This window comes from Pogona vitticeps, chromosome 3 (assembly GCF_051106095.1).
Source record: "Pogona vitticeps strain Pit_001003342236 chromosome 3, PviZW2.1, whole genome shotgun sequence".
Taxonomy (NCBI): Eukaryota; Metazoa; Chordata; class Lepidosauria; order Squamata; family Agamidae; genus Pogona; species Pogona vitticeps.
The window spans coordinates 198,445,930-198,462,875 of NC_135785.1; the positions used below are offsets into that span (position 1 = coordinate 198,445,930).

At 40.1% G+C, this 16,946-nt stretch overlaps 1 protein-coding gene and 1 long non-coding RNA gene across 4 annotated transcripts in view; both read right to left on the bottom strand.

Moving 5' to 3' along the window:
- The window catches only part of LOC144588196 (uncharacterized), a 383,241-nt gene that overhangs the window by 14,426 nt on the left and 351,869 nt on the right, over nucleotides 1-16,946 (bottom strand). The gene's annotated exons all lie outside the window — the stretch shown is intronic.
- The window catches only part of RRP1B (ribosomal RNA processing 1B), a 29,078-nt gene that overhangs the window by 10,084 nt on the left and 2,048 nt on the right, over nucleotides 1-16,946 (bottom strand). The window contains exons 3-11 of one of the 2 annotated variants that reach the window (XM_072994187.2): nucleotides 15,836-15,893; nucleotides 15,017-15,102; nucleotides 14,133-14,194; nucleotides 8,861-8,990; nucleotides 3,997-4,061; nucleotides 3,363-3,523; nucleotides 1,228-1,319; nucleotides 460-557; nucleotides 247-266 (exon numbers count right to left, since the gene is read on the bottom strand). In XM_072994187.2, coding sequence (XP_072850288.2) covers nucleotides 247-266; nucleotides 460-557; nucleotides 1,228-1,319; nucleotides 3,363-3,523; nucleotides 3,997-4,061; nucleotides 8,861-8,990; nucleotides 14,133-14,194; nucleotides 15,017-15,102; nucleotides 15,836-15,893 — 772 coding nt within the window. The remainder of the gene's footprint in view (nucleotides 1-246; nucleotides 267-459; nucleotides 558-1,227; nucleotides 1,320-3,362; nucleotides 3,524-3,996; nucleotides 4,062-8,860; nucleotides 8,991-14,132; nucleotides 14,195-15,016; nucleotides 15,103-15,835; nucleotides 15,894-16,946) is intronic. The other variant, XM_078390506.1, reaches the window with a different exon arrangement.

The following is a 16,946-nucleotide window of genomic DNA, read 5'->3' on the forward strand; positions in this document are numbered from 1 at the left end:
TGGAATGAGAGCTACAGCAAAAACAAACAATATTGTGCAAACCCTTCCCCTATGCTACAAATACCAGTGCTCTCTCTTTCACTCACGTCTCTCTTCCACCACCATTTTATGTCAAGCAAACCAAGAGCACAAACTGTAAATCTGCAATAAGCCACTTGTGGGTTTCCAGGCCAATATGACAGGGACTGGATTTTCCTTCCACTCACTAGCGTACTTCACAGAAGCAAAATACTGCTGAAGCCTCACCTTCTGAAAGGTCTTGGAACCTGGAAAATAAATAGAAAAAAGAGCCTCATGTTAATGACATTTAACCAGAAATATAGAACTATGAAGAAGATGTGTTTTTTGTGGGAAACACTGAGAGAGAAGGTATACAGTTCTGGACTTAATTATGAAGAAGGTAAGAGGAGATTTCTGTGCAAGACAAACCTATCAGGGTTTATTTCAAAGGGAACTTACCTTTTAACAACTTTGTACAAGCGCTTTCGGTTAGAAGCAGGGGTGTTTTTTCTGCTAGCCAGCTCAAACAGTGTATCAGCAATGTTTTTATAATCAAACTGTTAAAAAGAAAGAAATGGATTACAGTCACACCTAATCAGCAATGCTTAGTTATTCAATTCAGAGATCAAGTTTGGAAATGTTACTTTCTGGTACACAACTCCTTTGACCATACTTGTTACAGTTTTCTGAGAATGGTAGTCTACAAAGTCACTTTTCCAAACTCTGTCTAGAACTCCTATTCAGTGTTCTACAACTCTCCCAACTGGACATTTTTAACAGATAAACTAGCCTAGCTGCTATCTTGCTACACACTTTTTCTCCAGCAATCCAAGGTCACTCATATTCCTGCTTTGTGCTTTCACCTCCAGCCCAATACTGTACTGACTGAACCCAGAGCTGCCAGGCTTCCTTTTCAGAAGTCCCAATAAGGTCAAGATGCAAATTTCAGGAACAGGCTTGACTCTTTATAGGCCAGGACATCCAGGACTACCCTATCCCTACACACACAGGCATCTCAAGCACTGTAATCTGAGAAACAGTAATTTAATCTGTTTTAATATGCTATTTTGCCTGTTTCCAAAGATGCAATTCCTGCAGGCTAGTTTATTATTTATAGGAAACTTAGGGAAAAATAGTCCATGTAATTCATCAGTAAATAATCTTTGCAATTTAACATTAGTGTTCAACTCTTACATAAATTAGTGTCTTGCTGAAGATGATACCTACCTGAAGGACAGGCCCAATGTTATCATCTGCACCTTCTAAACGGCTACCTTGTGCCTCAGAAGATGGTGAGAGCTTATTTGACAAGTCCCTGTCTGCATAATAAAGAAAAATCTAATGAACATTTTGTAGATCTAAGTATGACAATCCCCAAAGCAAAATATACAAGACACTTAACTGAATCCCTTCATAACTGAGTCAGCCACTGTTTCCATACAATGTTTCATACGCATCACTGCTCTGATGACAATATACATGCTTACTACCTTTGACCCTCAAAGGAGTGAAGAGGAAGGCACACAATGGCCAGCATCTGAATACAAGTCCCATTTAATCTCCACGATCCCAATGGAATTTAGCCAAGCAATGTCCTACCATTCAGCAACAAGTGTACAGTGGTGCCTCGCTTAGCGATGTTAATCCGTTCCAGGGAAAACGTAGCTAAGCGATTTCATCGCTAAGCGATTTTTAAAAGCCCATAGAAACGCATTAAAACGCGTTTAATGTGTTCGTATGGGCTTAAAAACTTACCTTTCAACGAAAACCCTCCATAGCTGCCTCTTAAGCGAGGCAAAACAGCGGGCAGCCATTTTCTTTTTCCAGCAGCCATTTTGAAACCGTCAATCAGGTGGCCGAAAATGGGGGCTTTGCGATGATCGCTTCCCTGTGATCATCGCAAAGTGAATTTTCCCTGTAGGGACCATCGCTAAGCAATCGCTTTTGCGATGGCAAAAAGTCCATCGCTAAGCGATTTCATCGCTCAACGGAGCGATCGCTAAGCGAGGCACCACTGTATTCTGTGAGTCTAACTCCAGCTGAGGCAGGCACCAAGGAGACATGGCACCAAGAAATACAAATACTCAAAAGGTTCAAGGATAGGTCTCAGGACAACAGGATAACCTAAACATTTGACAGTGGCCAAGTTACAGCATCAGCAGCTTGATCTCTTTACTGTTGCTTACTCCTATAAGTCTACTTCCTGCCTTTTTATATTGTCCTCTATCGCAGCTAGTGTCTAAGCAGAAACTTTTCTTATTTTTTTTGACTGAAATCCTGTTGCTTAGCATAGTAGCTTGCAAGAGTAGGCCCAATGAATCAACAGAGTTTTTGGAGAAACTGACTGACCAAATCCCCACTGATTTAATGGGTTTACTCTAATACAACTTACTATGCTAAGCAACAGGATTTCATCTAGTGAATTATTTATTTATTTAACTACACCTGAGTGATTCCAGGAATCCAATTCTAAATGCAGTACCAGCAAAAACATGGCTAGAGGACAAGATACTTTTTTTGCTGTACCAAGTTCCAGTGCTGCAAACCTAGGGTAATCAAGCAGGAAACAACATCTAAGTGAGGTGATAATAAAACACAGTAAAACATTGCTTGCCAACCCAGAAGACATGACACCTGAAAGTGTGGATGAGGTTGTGAGATTTTCATAAGGAAAATGGATATTATCAGCTTACACATTTTTGGGATAAATATCATTACCCAAATTTAGAATTCCTCAAGGAAACTCTATTCATGTTTCTCCTCATTTCAAACATTTTCATTATGTGTTTGTGTTTGTTTAAAGTTACAAACTGAAACTTTTATTCAAAGGTTTGGAGGATGGTAAAGGAGAAGTGGCAAGGTGTGACTCTTTCTAAAAAATCAAGAGGAAGTTGTGATGGCAAAAAACACTGGAAATCTCTTCTGTAGAAAGGTTTTTTAAAAAGCAACTACCAATAGTAGAGGACAGAAAATCTGTATAGCAAATCCACACCGTCATCTAACTGTTATGGCAAATGGGTCCACTGGAAGATTTCTAGTATATATCATTAATTGATGACTTCAATTTCTTACAATTGTCTACACAAAGTGTGGATAGATGGCAGACCTCCAGGTTTGTTCATTTATTTGTTGAACAGCAACCTCCAGCATTCCTCATCACTAGATACACTCACTAGGGATGCACACTAACTTCTGGACTCATATCAAAAAGGCAGACATTTAAACCAAAGCTCACTTTCCTTGTGAGTGAGCAACTACATCTGAAACTCACTGAAACCACAAACAGCCCTCAAAGGAAAACACATAACCAAAGGGCAGTCTAAAGGTTACCAACGCAAGCAGTGCAATGACCGAGGCCTTACCTTTTGCTATTAGCTTATTCTCTTCATCATTGCATTCATCTTCTGAAATGTCATCATCACTGCCCGCTTCCAGTTCTTTCATTAGATCTTCTATGGCAAACGGGGACTGATCCACAATGGTTTCAAAGATGCCACGGCTTATAGCTTGCAAAAAAAGGTGACTAAATCATGAAGGGAGAAGCAAACAAAAAGAGAAGAAAACAATAAGGCAATGATAAAGACAATCAAGTTTATGCGCCCTCTCCAGTAAGGGCATCAAAAATGTAACTCGTTAAGATAACTGAATGATGAATTTCGCAAAAAATTAAAGGAGCCACTAAGTCATTTGCATGGATTTTGAGTCAAGAGCTGCCAGCTTTGGACTTATCTGCTATTTTCTCTAATATTCTGATATTACTGTAGTAGCACCTTTTTTATTATCAGTAGAAAGACATGACTGTGGTTCCCATAGCTACCACACTTTCATTTTCAGGCACACAAAAGAAAGCATTAGAAAAATGAACATGCTGTTATCTGTCTCTTAGTGACCTGTGTTTAATTACAAAACTGTTCAGACGTAATTCGCTATTATAAACACCACATCCTGACTTCCAAAACAAAACAAAAAGTTAGTAAACATAGCTGCAGTACATACTCCTTAGTCTTGGCAGCAATTTTGCAGAATGGTTCAATGAACTTGAGATTCTGGTCTGCTGTGAGCTGTAAGAAAGAAAACGCTTTTAAACATTTTTTTGAGTCTTTCCATCAGAACGTTTACTTCAACATCGGTCATGTTCAATTACAGTATATAGATTACGGTCATGTGAAAAAGAAAGCACACAATCTTTGAATTCTATGGTTTTACATATCGGGACATAATAAAAATCATCTGGTCCTTAGCAGATCTGAACAGTAGGTAAACACAACAACCTTAAATGAACAACAACACGCAACATATTACATTGTGTCATGATTTATTTAACAAAAATAAAGCCAAAATGGAGAAGCCATGTGTGCAAAACTAAGTACACCTTATGATTCAATAGCTTGTACAACCACCTTTAGCAGCAATAACTTGAAGTAATTATGTTCTGTATGACTGTATCAGTCCCTCATATCATTGTGGACAAATTTTTGGCCCACTCTTCATTATAATTTTGCTTCAGTTCATTGAGATTTTCGGCGTTTGTTTATGCTCAGGTCCCACCAGAGCATTTCAATCAGGTTGAGGTCTGGATTTTAACTGGGCCATTGCAACGTCTTGATTCTTTTGTTTTTCAGCCATTCTGTTGTAATTTGCTGGTGTGCTTGGGACAGATGGCCTCACATTTGACTCTAGAATACTTTGGTGTACAGAGGAATGCAGGGTCAACTCAATGACTGCAGGGTGCCCAGGTCCTGTGGCTGCAAATCATCACCCCTCCACCACCATGCTTGACAGAAGGTATGAGGTGTTCGTGCTGATATGTTCTGTTTGATTTTTGCATCATGGTCAAACATCTCCACTTTGGTCTTGTATGTCCAAAGGAAGTATTGTGTTTTGTCCAGATGCAACTTTGTAAACCTAAGCCGTGCTGTCATATTCTTTTCAGAGAAGAGGCTTTCTCTTGGTAACCCTTCCAAACAAACCGTACTTGTTCAGTCTTTTTTCTAATTGTACTCTCATGAACTTTAACATTTAACATGCTAACCGAGGTTTGAAGAGTCTGAGATGTAATTCTTGGGTTTTTGGCAATTTCTCTGAGCACTGCATGGTCTGACCTTGGGGTGAATTTGCTTGTCCATGCATGGGAAGACTGGCAACTAACTTGAATGTTTTCTACTTGTGAATAATCTTACTCATTGTAGAACGATGTACTTTAAATTGTTTGGAAATGGCCTTATAACCCTCCTAGATTGATGGGGTGCAAAAATAGCTTTTCTACAATCATTGTTTATGTGTTGGCACTGCATTAACACACATCTGAATGCTCCAGACCAGCAAACTGCTAAAACTTTGACTTTTATAGAGGTGATCACACTTACTGATGATCAGTTACTCAAGAGCATTTGGTTAGCAGCACCTACTTCCTACTTAGGCTCTGAATTCCTATGGAAGCTGTAAGGGTGTACTTAGTTATCCACACATGGCTTCTCCATTTTGGCTTTATTTTTTTTAAATAAATCATGACATGGTGTACTATGTTGTGTGTTGTTCATCTGAGGTTGTATTTACTTAATGTTCAGACCTGCCAAGGAGCAGATGATTGTTATTATGTCTTGATATATAAAACCACAGAATTCAAAGAGTGTGTACTTTTTCACATGACTGTACATGACTTAATGGCAGCTTGAGGAGAATAATGGACTAACATTCCCATATAAAGGGTGAGTGGGGAAATTGTAACTGTTCCATAAATATATCTCTATAATAAAATTCAAAGACAGGGAATATGATACCGAACTTTGAGAAATATGGACTGCATTTATGAATAATTACATAACTAACTGATATCCTGTCAAAATTTTTGAAGTTCTTTGTTTTATATTTATTTATTTAATTTAATTATTATTTAACTTATATGTCGCCCACTCTACCCAAAGGTCTCCGGGCAACTTACAATAATATATGATAGATATTCCAGCATTAGTTGATATAGACTACTATAAGAGCCAAGAGATAAAAGGAACAACAGGGAAGTTTGGCCTTGGAGTTCAGAACGAAGCAGGACAAAGGCTAATAGAGTTTTGTCAAGAGAATAAGCTGGTCATCACAAACACTCTTTTCCAACAACACAAGAGGCGACTCTATACATGGAAATCACCAGATGGGCAATATCGAAATCAGATTGATTATATTCTCTGCAGCCAAAGATGGAGAAGCTCTATACAGTCAGCAAAAACAAGACCTGGAGCTGACTGCGGCTCTGATCATCAGCTTCTCATAGCAAAATTCAAGCTTAGACTGAAGAGAGTAGGAAAAACCACTGGGCCACTCAGGTATAATCTAAACCAAATCCCCTATGAGTACACAGTGGAAGTAAAGAACAGATTTAAGGAACTAGATTTGGTGGACAGAGTGCCTGAAGAACTTTGGATAGAGGCTCGTAACATTGTCCAGGAGGCAGCAACAAAAACCATCCCAAAGAAAAGGAAATGCAAGAAAGCAAAATGGCTGTCCAATGAGGCCTTAGAAATAGCAGAGAGGAGAAGGGAAGCAAAATGCAAGGGAGATAAGGAAAGTTACAGAAAGTTGAATGCAGACTTCCAAAGAATAGCAAGGAGAGACAAGAGGGCCTTCTTAAATGAACAATGCAAAGAAATAGAGGAAAATACCAGAAAAGGAAAAACCAGAGATCTGTTCAGGAAAATTGGAGACATTAGAGGAACATTTATTTATTTATTTATTTATTTATTGGACTTATATACCGCCCCATAGCGCTACAAGCACTCTCCGGGCGGTTTACAATTTTAATTACACAGGCTACACATTGCCCCCCCAGCAAGCTGGGTACTCATTTTACCGACCTCGGAAGGATGGAAGGCTGAGTCAACCTTGAGCCGGCTACCTGGGATTTGAACCCCAGGTCGTGAGCACAGTTTTAGCTGCAATACAGCATTTTAACCACTGCGCCACGAGGCTCTTTTCGTGCAAAGATGGACATGATAAAGGACAAAAATGGAAAGGACCTAACAGAAGCAGAAGACATCAAGAAGAGGTGGCAAGAATACACAGAGGAATTATATCAGAAAGATGTGGATATCCCGGACAACCCAGACAATGTAATTGCTGACCTTGAGCCAGACATCCTGGAGACTGAAGTCAAGTGGGCCTTAGAAAGCCTGGCTAACAACAGAACTATTTAAAATCTTGAAAGATGATGCTGTTAAGGTGCTACATTCAATATGCCAGCAAGTTTGGAAAACCCAACAGTGGCCAGAGGATTGGAAAAGATCAGTCTACATCCCAATCCCAAAGAAAGGCAGTGCCAAAGAATGCTCCAACTACCGCACAATTGCACTCATTTCACACGCTAGCAAGGTTATGCTCAAAATCCTCCAAGGTAGGCTTCAGCAGTATGTGGACCGAGAACTCCCAGAAGTACAAGCTGGATTCCAAAGAGGCAGAGGCACTCGAGACCAAATTGCTAACTTGCGCTGGATTATGGAGAAAGCCAGAGAGTTCCAGAAAAACATCTACTTCTGCTTCATTGACTATGCAAAAGCCTTGAGTGTGTGGACCACAACAAACTATGGCAAGTTCTTAAAGAAATGGGAGTGCCTGACCACCTTATCTATCTACTGAGAAACCTATATGTGGGACAGGAAGCAACAGTTAGAACTGGATATGGAACAACTGATTGGTTCAAAATTGGGAAAGGAGTACGACAAGGCTGTATATTGTCCCCCAGCTTATTCAACTTATATGCATAATACATCATGACTTTGGCCATCTAATGAGAAGAAAAGACTCCCTGGACAAGACCATGATGTTGGGAAAGTGTGATGGCAAGAGGAGAAGGGGACGACCAAGGATGAGATGGCTGGACAGTGTCTGCGAAGCAACCAACATGAATTTGACACAACTCCAGGAGGCAGTAGAAGATAGGAGGGCCTGGCGTGCTCTGGTCCATGGGGTCACGAAGAGTCGGACACGACTAAATGACTAAACGAACGAACGAACTATAAAGGTTATTACCACCAACATTTTCAATATACTCTGTCCAAAAGGAAAGCAATGGAAAAAATATGAAAAAAATACTCACTTAGTTGGGAAGGAAAACTACCTTGGAGTCCTGATCCAAGGTGAAGAGAATACATGGTTATACTATTTGTGTTGGGCTACAATATGATTTCTAATGATTGTACAGTACTGCTACTATGGAAATCAATAATATAGTGTATACAGTATCCAACCTAAGCAGAAAGGAACACACATTCTTACTTAATTTAAACATATTGGTGTAGTGTTTGCCCTTGTGGCCCCTGCTTGTTTTTCCCTCACAAAGGCTCACACCACTTTATCTTCTCGCTGCCACCAGTGGATTACTTCAATCCACAATATAAATGATATATATCAGAACACTTGTCTTGTGAACAGAAACAGAACTTATTTATTGAAGTGAAGCAGATTGAATAATAACAGAAGTTTCTCAGATACACATTATACATAAGCAAATCAACAGTCCTCTCAGTATGTACTTCATTTCTCTTGCTTTATAATTACCACCTTCTCTCCCTATTTTCCTAATCACCTCTCTCTCTCTCAGTATCTGTTCCTTTTCTCTCTGACTAACCAGCCATATCTGACAACTCCTTCTCCCGTCAAGCCTCATGTAGCTGCTGACTCCACCTCTTCAAGCCTCTCAAAGGTTCATGCAAATCAGCTCATGAATATGAATGGCATGAGTGACGTGGGCGATCGTCACAACTGGATTTTAGAATTCTTCTGTAACAAAAATTTAATAATGATGGTTCAAACCATACATTATGAGCAGACCTCTTGTACACTAAACTACTGCATGCGGTGTTTTGCTTACCTCTTTAGCTCCAACTTTTGCTAGTTCTTCCAAATAGATGTCAATAAAATGCAATTTTACTCCAACAGCAGCATTACTGTCTGGATGCATGACCTCCTTTGTTAACATGTTCAGAAATGGCTGTGTAAAACTGGAAAAGGAGAGAGAGAGAAAAAATATATCACAAGGCATTCTGTCAGTTTCAGAAATGAGTTTGCTGCTTCTCACGTAGAAAACAATCTGATCCCCTAAATAAACCCAGCACAGCCTGACAGAAACAGTTCCTCCTTGAAAATATAAGCAGGGCAGCAAAAGTTGAACAATGGTGTAGCAACCCAGTCTATAACAGGCACCATACAGCAGTTTGTTTTCATGACGCCACAATTACCTGTCCTTGTTTGAGAGGTATATATTCATACTTGAGAAGTGAACCAGTTAGTTTTACATTTACATGGATTAGCCCCATGTAACCCAATGGCCCCAACCCACTGGATAATCCCCACTAGGAGCAGACAAACGGAATCAATTATTAAATAGTGACACAACACTTATGTAAATTCTAGTGATTCAGTTGGTTCACTAAGTGTATTTAGACCCCTGTATCAGGTGTAGGTGTCACCAGATTTAACTGCAGGGCTAAAATGTTTGCATCCATTCTATTTAACATTAATTTATTAGTCATTTAAGAGAATCTTTACGATTAAAACATATGCAACAAACAGTATTTATCCATTTGATCTGATGAGGTTACAGCCAGACGGTTCATGACAACCTAGTTTCAGACCGTAGCAGGATCTACACAGTTTCTGGATATGCAGTCTGCTGTCTCTAGTCACAACTCTCTTACATTTATAATCTCGGAGGCTGCAATGCCATATATACATTTACTCCCACACAAGTACCATTTAATTCAATAGCATTTACTACTGTGTAGACATGTACAGGATTTCAAAATTAATGGAGAAGAGTAGTTTCATGTTATATTTGGACTAGAGAAGTCTAGCTGCAAACACTCACTTCTTCACAATGCTAACTGAATGACTTAGGCTGGTCCAGTCCTCCTCCTTACAATGATGGTAATGAGGCTACAACAGAATAAGGCCAGTGGTTCCCAATCTTGGGTCTCCAGATGTTCTTGGACTACTACTCCCAGAATTCCTGGCTAGGACAGCTAGTGGTGAATGCTTCTGGGAGTATTAGTCCAAGAATACCTGGGGACCTGTTAAGGTATATAATTTTTATATAGCCTGAACATAATATGTGTGTGTGCAGAACAAGAATAAGATGACGTCATTCCTTCATCCCTGGCTGATGCAATCCACTGCAATATGAAGATTGCCACACCTGTGTGCATGAGGTCTCCTCAGATGGGATTGGACCAGACTGATACCAGAATTGTATATAAGAAATGAACACTGTACAGTCTCTCTCTTCTCCTGTATACTGATGTCTGCATGTCATGCTGCTGGTTTGAATACTGAAGTGCTGTATGTATGTATATCCTGTATATATTTTGTAAATACACTGCTGAAAAGAAGAAGCTGTTGTGTTCGTTTGTCTGCGCTTTACTCTGCGAGAGACAAGATAAAGTCACAGACGCACACTCCCTTAACAGAGGTTATGGGCCCAGCAACGTTCCGCTGCGCTGCAAACGGGAGGTGGTGAGTAAATGAAAGAGGAGGAGAGCCTAAGCAGCAGTGATAGTGAGACAGAAACCAGTTCGTCTGTAAACCCGGGGAAGGGAAGGATACAGAGAGCTGCAAGGATGGCATACAGCACGGGAGGAAATATAGGTGGCCTGGCCATAAATAGACTGAATGAAAATAATTATAGAACGTGGGCAGTCAAAGCTGAGATGTTGTTACGGAAGGAATCTCTGTGGCGTTATGTTAGAGCCCCCCAGCGCAGCCCAGTGAGGAGGAAGAGGCAGAGCATGAGAGAGCTTTAGCCACGATCATTTTGGCCATTGAAGATTCGCTTCTGACCCATATTCAAGGACTGACAACAGCAAAAGCAGTTTGGGATAAACTAAAAGGCATTTATCAGAGGGAGACGACAGGCACAAAGATTTCTCTTACCAGGAGGTTGTTCCAATGCAGGATGAAACTGGATGAGTGTGCTTCGGAACACTTAAAGAATATGAAGGACATGTTTAATCAACTGCAATTAATGAATGTTGTCTTCCCTCAGGAACAGCGCGTGTATATTTTGCTAAGTTCTCTGAATGATGATTACTCCATGCTGGTAACAAGTTTGGAAAGCATGCCAGAAACGGAGCTTTCAGAAGAGTATGTGACAAACCGAATTCTGCAGGAGGAACAGCATTTAAAACAAAGAATGCTGAACAAAAAAGCAAGCCACGTGCGTGCTGACCACGAGAGACAGAGATACTCTGATGGCAGCGTGCCCAGGAGGCGGACGGACGGAGAACAAAGAGGAAGAGTGATGATGACGAAAGCCTGTTTCCTCTGCGGATCCACCAATCACCTGCAACGGAACTGTGACAAAAGCGGAAGTCTTCCAAGCAACAGAGACAGTAGAAAGAAAGTCTCCAAACGGTTTCAACAAAGAGACGACATGAGGCCGGTCTCCTTGGTTACCAGAGGAACGAGGGACAAGGTTCCCGGCAAGACAAAAGCAGTGGAGTGGCTGATCGACTCTGGCGCTGTAGGGCACTTGACTAATAACAAAGATTTGTTTTGTCTTTTAGATGAAACCAGCCTCAGAAGCGTGATGATGGCAAATTCACAAGAGACGGCCGTCGAAGGACAAGGAACTGTTTACATTCCTTCGTTGAATACTCAGATAAGTGGGGTATTTTACGCTCCTGAATTGTCGTTTAATATAATAAGTGTATCAGCGTTGGCTGAGCAAGGGTTTACTGTCACTTTTGAGAAACAGGAGTGTATAATTAAGAAAAATGGTAAAATAGTTGCAAAAGTGAAGCAAGAAAACAATCTGTACATGTTAAAGAGCCAGACACATGAAAGTGCACATATGATACATACAAACAAACCACAACATGATAACTGTATACATTTATTGCATAGGAGGCTGGGTCATGTAAATTTTAGATCATTACAGAAAATGGAACATTTTGCCAGGGATATAAACATAAAGGAATGCAAAAATTACTTGGACTGTGATGTCTGTAAAAGAAGCAAGACAAATGTGGCCCCAAAAGGGAGGAAAAGTGACAGAGTCACAACCAGGCCATTTGAATTAGTTCATGCAGATTTAATGGGACCATTTCCTCCATCATTAGGAGGAGCGAAATATGCAATGGTTCTAGTGGATGATTTTACAAGGTTTTCTTATTGTTATACACTAAAATCTAAAACAGAAGTGTTTGAAACATTTAGAAAATGGTTGTTTTCAGTAGAGAGGAGATTTGGCCACAAGGTGGCGCAGTTGCAAACGGATCAAGGTACGGAGTTTACAAACACTAGGTTTCAAAGATGGTTAGAAAGTCTGGGAATTAGACATAGAAAAACGAGCCCATATAGCCCATTTCAGAATGGTGTTGCTGAGAGACGGAACAGAGTGTTACAAGAGATGAAAAATGCATTGTTGGCAGATTCTGGGTTGCGTCACGGTCTGTGGAGTGAAGCGATACTAACCTCTAACTTTTTGGTTAACAGAATTTATTCTTCCTCGATAGATGACACACCATATTTCATGTTATACAGTAAGAAACCATGTTTAAAATATTTGAGGGTGTTTGGATGCACGGCATGGGTGCATATCCCGAAACAACTCAGAAGAAAAGGTAAAAATAAAACAAGAAAAATGACATTTGTGGGGTATGAACCCAATTCAAAGGCATACCGGTTTTTTGATGGGGATAGAAGTGTAATAATCTCTAGGTCAGCCAGTTTTAATGAAGGGGAAAACTGGGACCAAGTACACGCAAACTCACAGTTATACATCCCTCTACATGAAAGAAAAAGTCAATTAAGACAGACAGGAACACATAAGCAAGGCGTGAAGTCCTGTGCTGATGATGAAGAAGGAGGAGCTACTACAGATGATGATGAAGAAGAAGAAGAAAAAGAAGGTAGTGATGAGGAAGGACACGAAGAGGAGGAAGCACACACAAGTAGTCAGATAGAAACACACACAAATACACATGGTCCCAGAAGGTCCCAGAGGGCAAATAAAGGTGTGCCACCCAGTAGATATGGAGTGGGTGGTATTACAGTGTGTAATGTTTATATTGAGCCCAGAAACTATAAAGATGTTTTGAAGCTTCCTGATTATGAGAAGAATAAGTGGTTAGAGGCCATGAAGGAGGAGATGAAGTCCATGGAGGAACATCAAGTGTTCACTGAAACCAAACTACCAGCAGAACATAAGGTAATAGGTAGTAAGTGGGTGTTCAAAAGAAAATTGCAAAATGATGGAAACTACAGATATAAAGCGAGATTGGTTGCACAAGATTTTACACAACAAAAGATTTAAAGTGTAAAACAGATAATGCAATAAAAGTAATGGAAGATAATACCACTTGTATACAAATGGCCAAAACAGATAGAGTAAAAAAACAGGAGCAAACATGTTGATATTAAATATCATAACGTAAGGGAAGCTGTAAAAGGAAAACTAATTGGATTAGAATATTGCAAGACTGAAGAAAATATTGCAGACGTATTGACTAAACCGTTGTGTGCTCAAAAGCATGAAATGTGTATAGATGTATTGGGAATGTGTAATGGGTTCAGGCAATTTAAAAATTAGGAGGAGTGTTAAGGTATATAATTTTTATATAGCCTGAACATAATATGTGTGTGTGCAGAACAAGAATAAGATGACGTCATTCCTTCATCCCTGGTTGATGCAATCCACTGCAATATGAAGATTGCCACACCTGTGTGCATGAGGTCTCCTCAGACGGGATTGGACCAGACTGATACCAGAATTGTATATAAGAAATGAACACTGTACAGTCTCTCTCTTCTCCTGTATACTGATGTCTGCATGTCATGCTGCTGGTTTGAATACTGAAGTGCTGTATGTATGTATATCCTGTATATATTTTGTAAATACACTGCTGAAAAGAAGAAGCTGTTGTGTTCGTTTGTCTGCGCTTTACTCTGCGAGAGACAAGATAAAGTCACAGACGCACACTCCCGTAACAGGACCCAAGATTGGGAACCACTGGGATAGACCATCCTGAGCTTTTCAAAGAAATGGCAGAAGACAACCTTCAAATGATAAAAAATACATTATAAAAGTACTAAGTTCTTTCCAGTTCTAAACATGCTTACAGTCCCTCTCCTACAGTGCTACATACCTTTCATTCCATCCATTTCTTCTTAGGACTTCAAAGGACTGTCTCAGCATCATCCGGATTAACTATGTTAGAAAACGTGCATCCGATATAAATTTTTCAAGAAATAACATGTAAAATAATAAACTGATCTGTCTCACTGCCGTCTTATCTAACAGTGTAATACTAGAGATAAGTAAGGCCCCTGGGTTCAATGGGATTTAGAGTAGAGGTCACTGGGGTATTCTGGAAGTTGTCGCCCCAAAACATATTTGTACTTCCCTGCTACAGAGATCGTATACACATGGCTGTAGCAGAATCACTATGCTTACTGTACTGCACATTAATTGCAAGTTGAGCCACATTTCAGAACAGAACAAACGTGTTACCTGCAGTCATAAACATGACCTGTGGAAAGCTAGCTGATCTGCAGTTAGAAGAATCATGTAGTATTGCTGAGATCGCACTATTTCAGAATGTATTTACTTTAGCATGCTTGACTTATATTTAGCACAGGAAACATTTTTAAAAGCATACTGGTTTTACAAATTGATACGTCCAACACAGGTGGAATGAAAGATGGAATGAAAGAAAAGAATCAATGAAGCTCATTGTGTGCTGCTTTCGAATTTTATCAACACAAATTCAAAGCTTTGCTTGAAAATAACTATTACTGGAACATTATGATATGACAACTTATATTAACTCAACAGCAGATACGTCTCTTGTTTATATGGACCTTGGAAACATTGAGAAATAGAGGCACCAAACATGAATGGCTGAGTTCATTCCTTCCTTTACTCATTAATTCTGTGAAACACTTTTCTAGAAATGGAACTTTTTTCCAGTGAACATTACCACTGCTTAAAGGACTGCCTTGTCCTTTTTAATGGTATGATAGTCCTTACCATGTAATATTTATCTAGGCGTAGTCTGTCTATTCCAGTCCATTCACGATTCATTGTTTGCCAGAAAGTCTGAATGAACAAGTTCCCTGTAATGAGATGGTAAAGCTAATTTTAAAGTCCTATACAGTTGTGCTACATTTTATAAGTGGCCAGCTGAAGTTTCTGCTGTTTTTTCCATAAGTCAAAGGGGAAAATGAATTGTTTGTGCTTCCTGTCAAGCAGATATGCTACAGAAAGCAAAGCCATGTGAATCTATAGCATGCTTTAAGGCAGATGGAGAGGAACCTCTGGTACCTTGATGTTGCCCACTGGGCCTGCACACAAGGGCCTCATCGGACTGCACTCCAAAAGCTACTACAAAGGGGAATCCCAGTACATCTCATTGCATGTGCTGAAATGCTGGCTTACAGTGTTTTGCTCCTCCAGTACTACTCTGCCATCCACATGGGAAAGGAGTGAAACTGTGTCCCCAACCAAGGGACCTGGTAGAAAAGCACCCAGGGTCCATCAAGAACCAGCTGATGTTGGAAGACATGGCCAACACTGACTATCCTTCCAAGAGATAGAAACACAGAGAAGATTTTACCTTGTGACAATCTAAGCACTTTGCAAGCAGTTTGATGTGCAGAATTACAGCAAAAACTGGCTGTCCAAATTCTGCTCTGGAATGATATGGGCTAAAGAAATTTGTTTTTCTTTTAAAACCAAGACAGACTCTAGAGCACCAGAATTTGTACAACAATCCCAACTTTTCGCAAAAAAATGCCAATATGCCTAAAACTCTATGAATATATAGGAATTAAACATAAAGAGACTTACGAGTATCCATATTCTCAATTACATGCATAAGTTGTGATATATTGTTTGATAACTCCTCCTAAAAAGGAAGAAGAAATGCATATACAGAGTTTCAAAAGTAAATTCCCTTTCAAGAGCAACCCCTGCTCCAGAATGTTGAATTAGCTCCATAATTCCCTTCAGTATCAAAAATCATCTAGGAATTTGGCACAATTTAAGTACCAATATAGTTCAAAAGGTTACATCTATTACAGCAGAGGTTGTCACAACCTGAAATTTAAGGATCCTGACACCATGGTCAGTTAAACAAGGGGTCCCCAAGCTGGTGCCAGTCCGTGGGCTTCACAGGACCAGGCCGAGGAGACAGATCTCTCCCCCCCCGCGCACATGTGCATTTGTGCGCATGTGCAGGCACATTTGCGGATGGGCATGGTGCACCCACGCCCTCACTAGTCCGCCACGCCCATCCGCGTACACATGCGAGCACACTGCGCCCATCTGCGAACACCCCACACCCATCCACGAGCGCGTCCCATGCCCATCCACGAGCGCGCCCCACTCACCCTCACATGCGCATGAGGACATCACGCCCACCTGCAAGCAGGGGGTGCCCCTGCCCTGCAAACCGGTCGGCAGTTCCAAAAAGGTTGGGGACCACTGAGTTAAATAATATCTATCATAAACTGTAGCGAAACAAGCTTTTTAGACTCAACAGCAGTTTATGTGTTCAAAGGAGACTGAAATTGTAAATGTTTCTAAACTCTGGTAACACTGTTCTACAGTATATGTACACATTATGAAGCACGATTCAACACTCAGAAATATTGCATCTGTTCTTGAACCTTTTCTTTCTAATAATATAGAAGCATATTAGTACATTTTATAACTTTAATAATTTCATATTAGAATACATAAGAGGTAGTTAAATTTTCATGTAATTTATATTGCAGAGATTATATATTTTCTCTTTTATATATCATTTTGGGGTCCTCAATTTGTGGGAGCATGGGCATATATGACTTGTTCAAAAAGTATTATGGGGTGCAGCTACAAATGGCTGCAGTAGATACCCATTAAGTGACTGGAGATTGCCCCTACTTCCATCTTTTCTCTCACACACTCTCATTTTCTT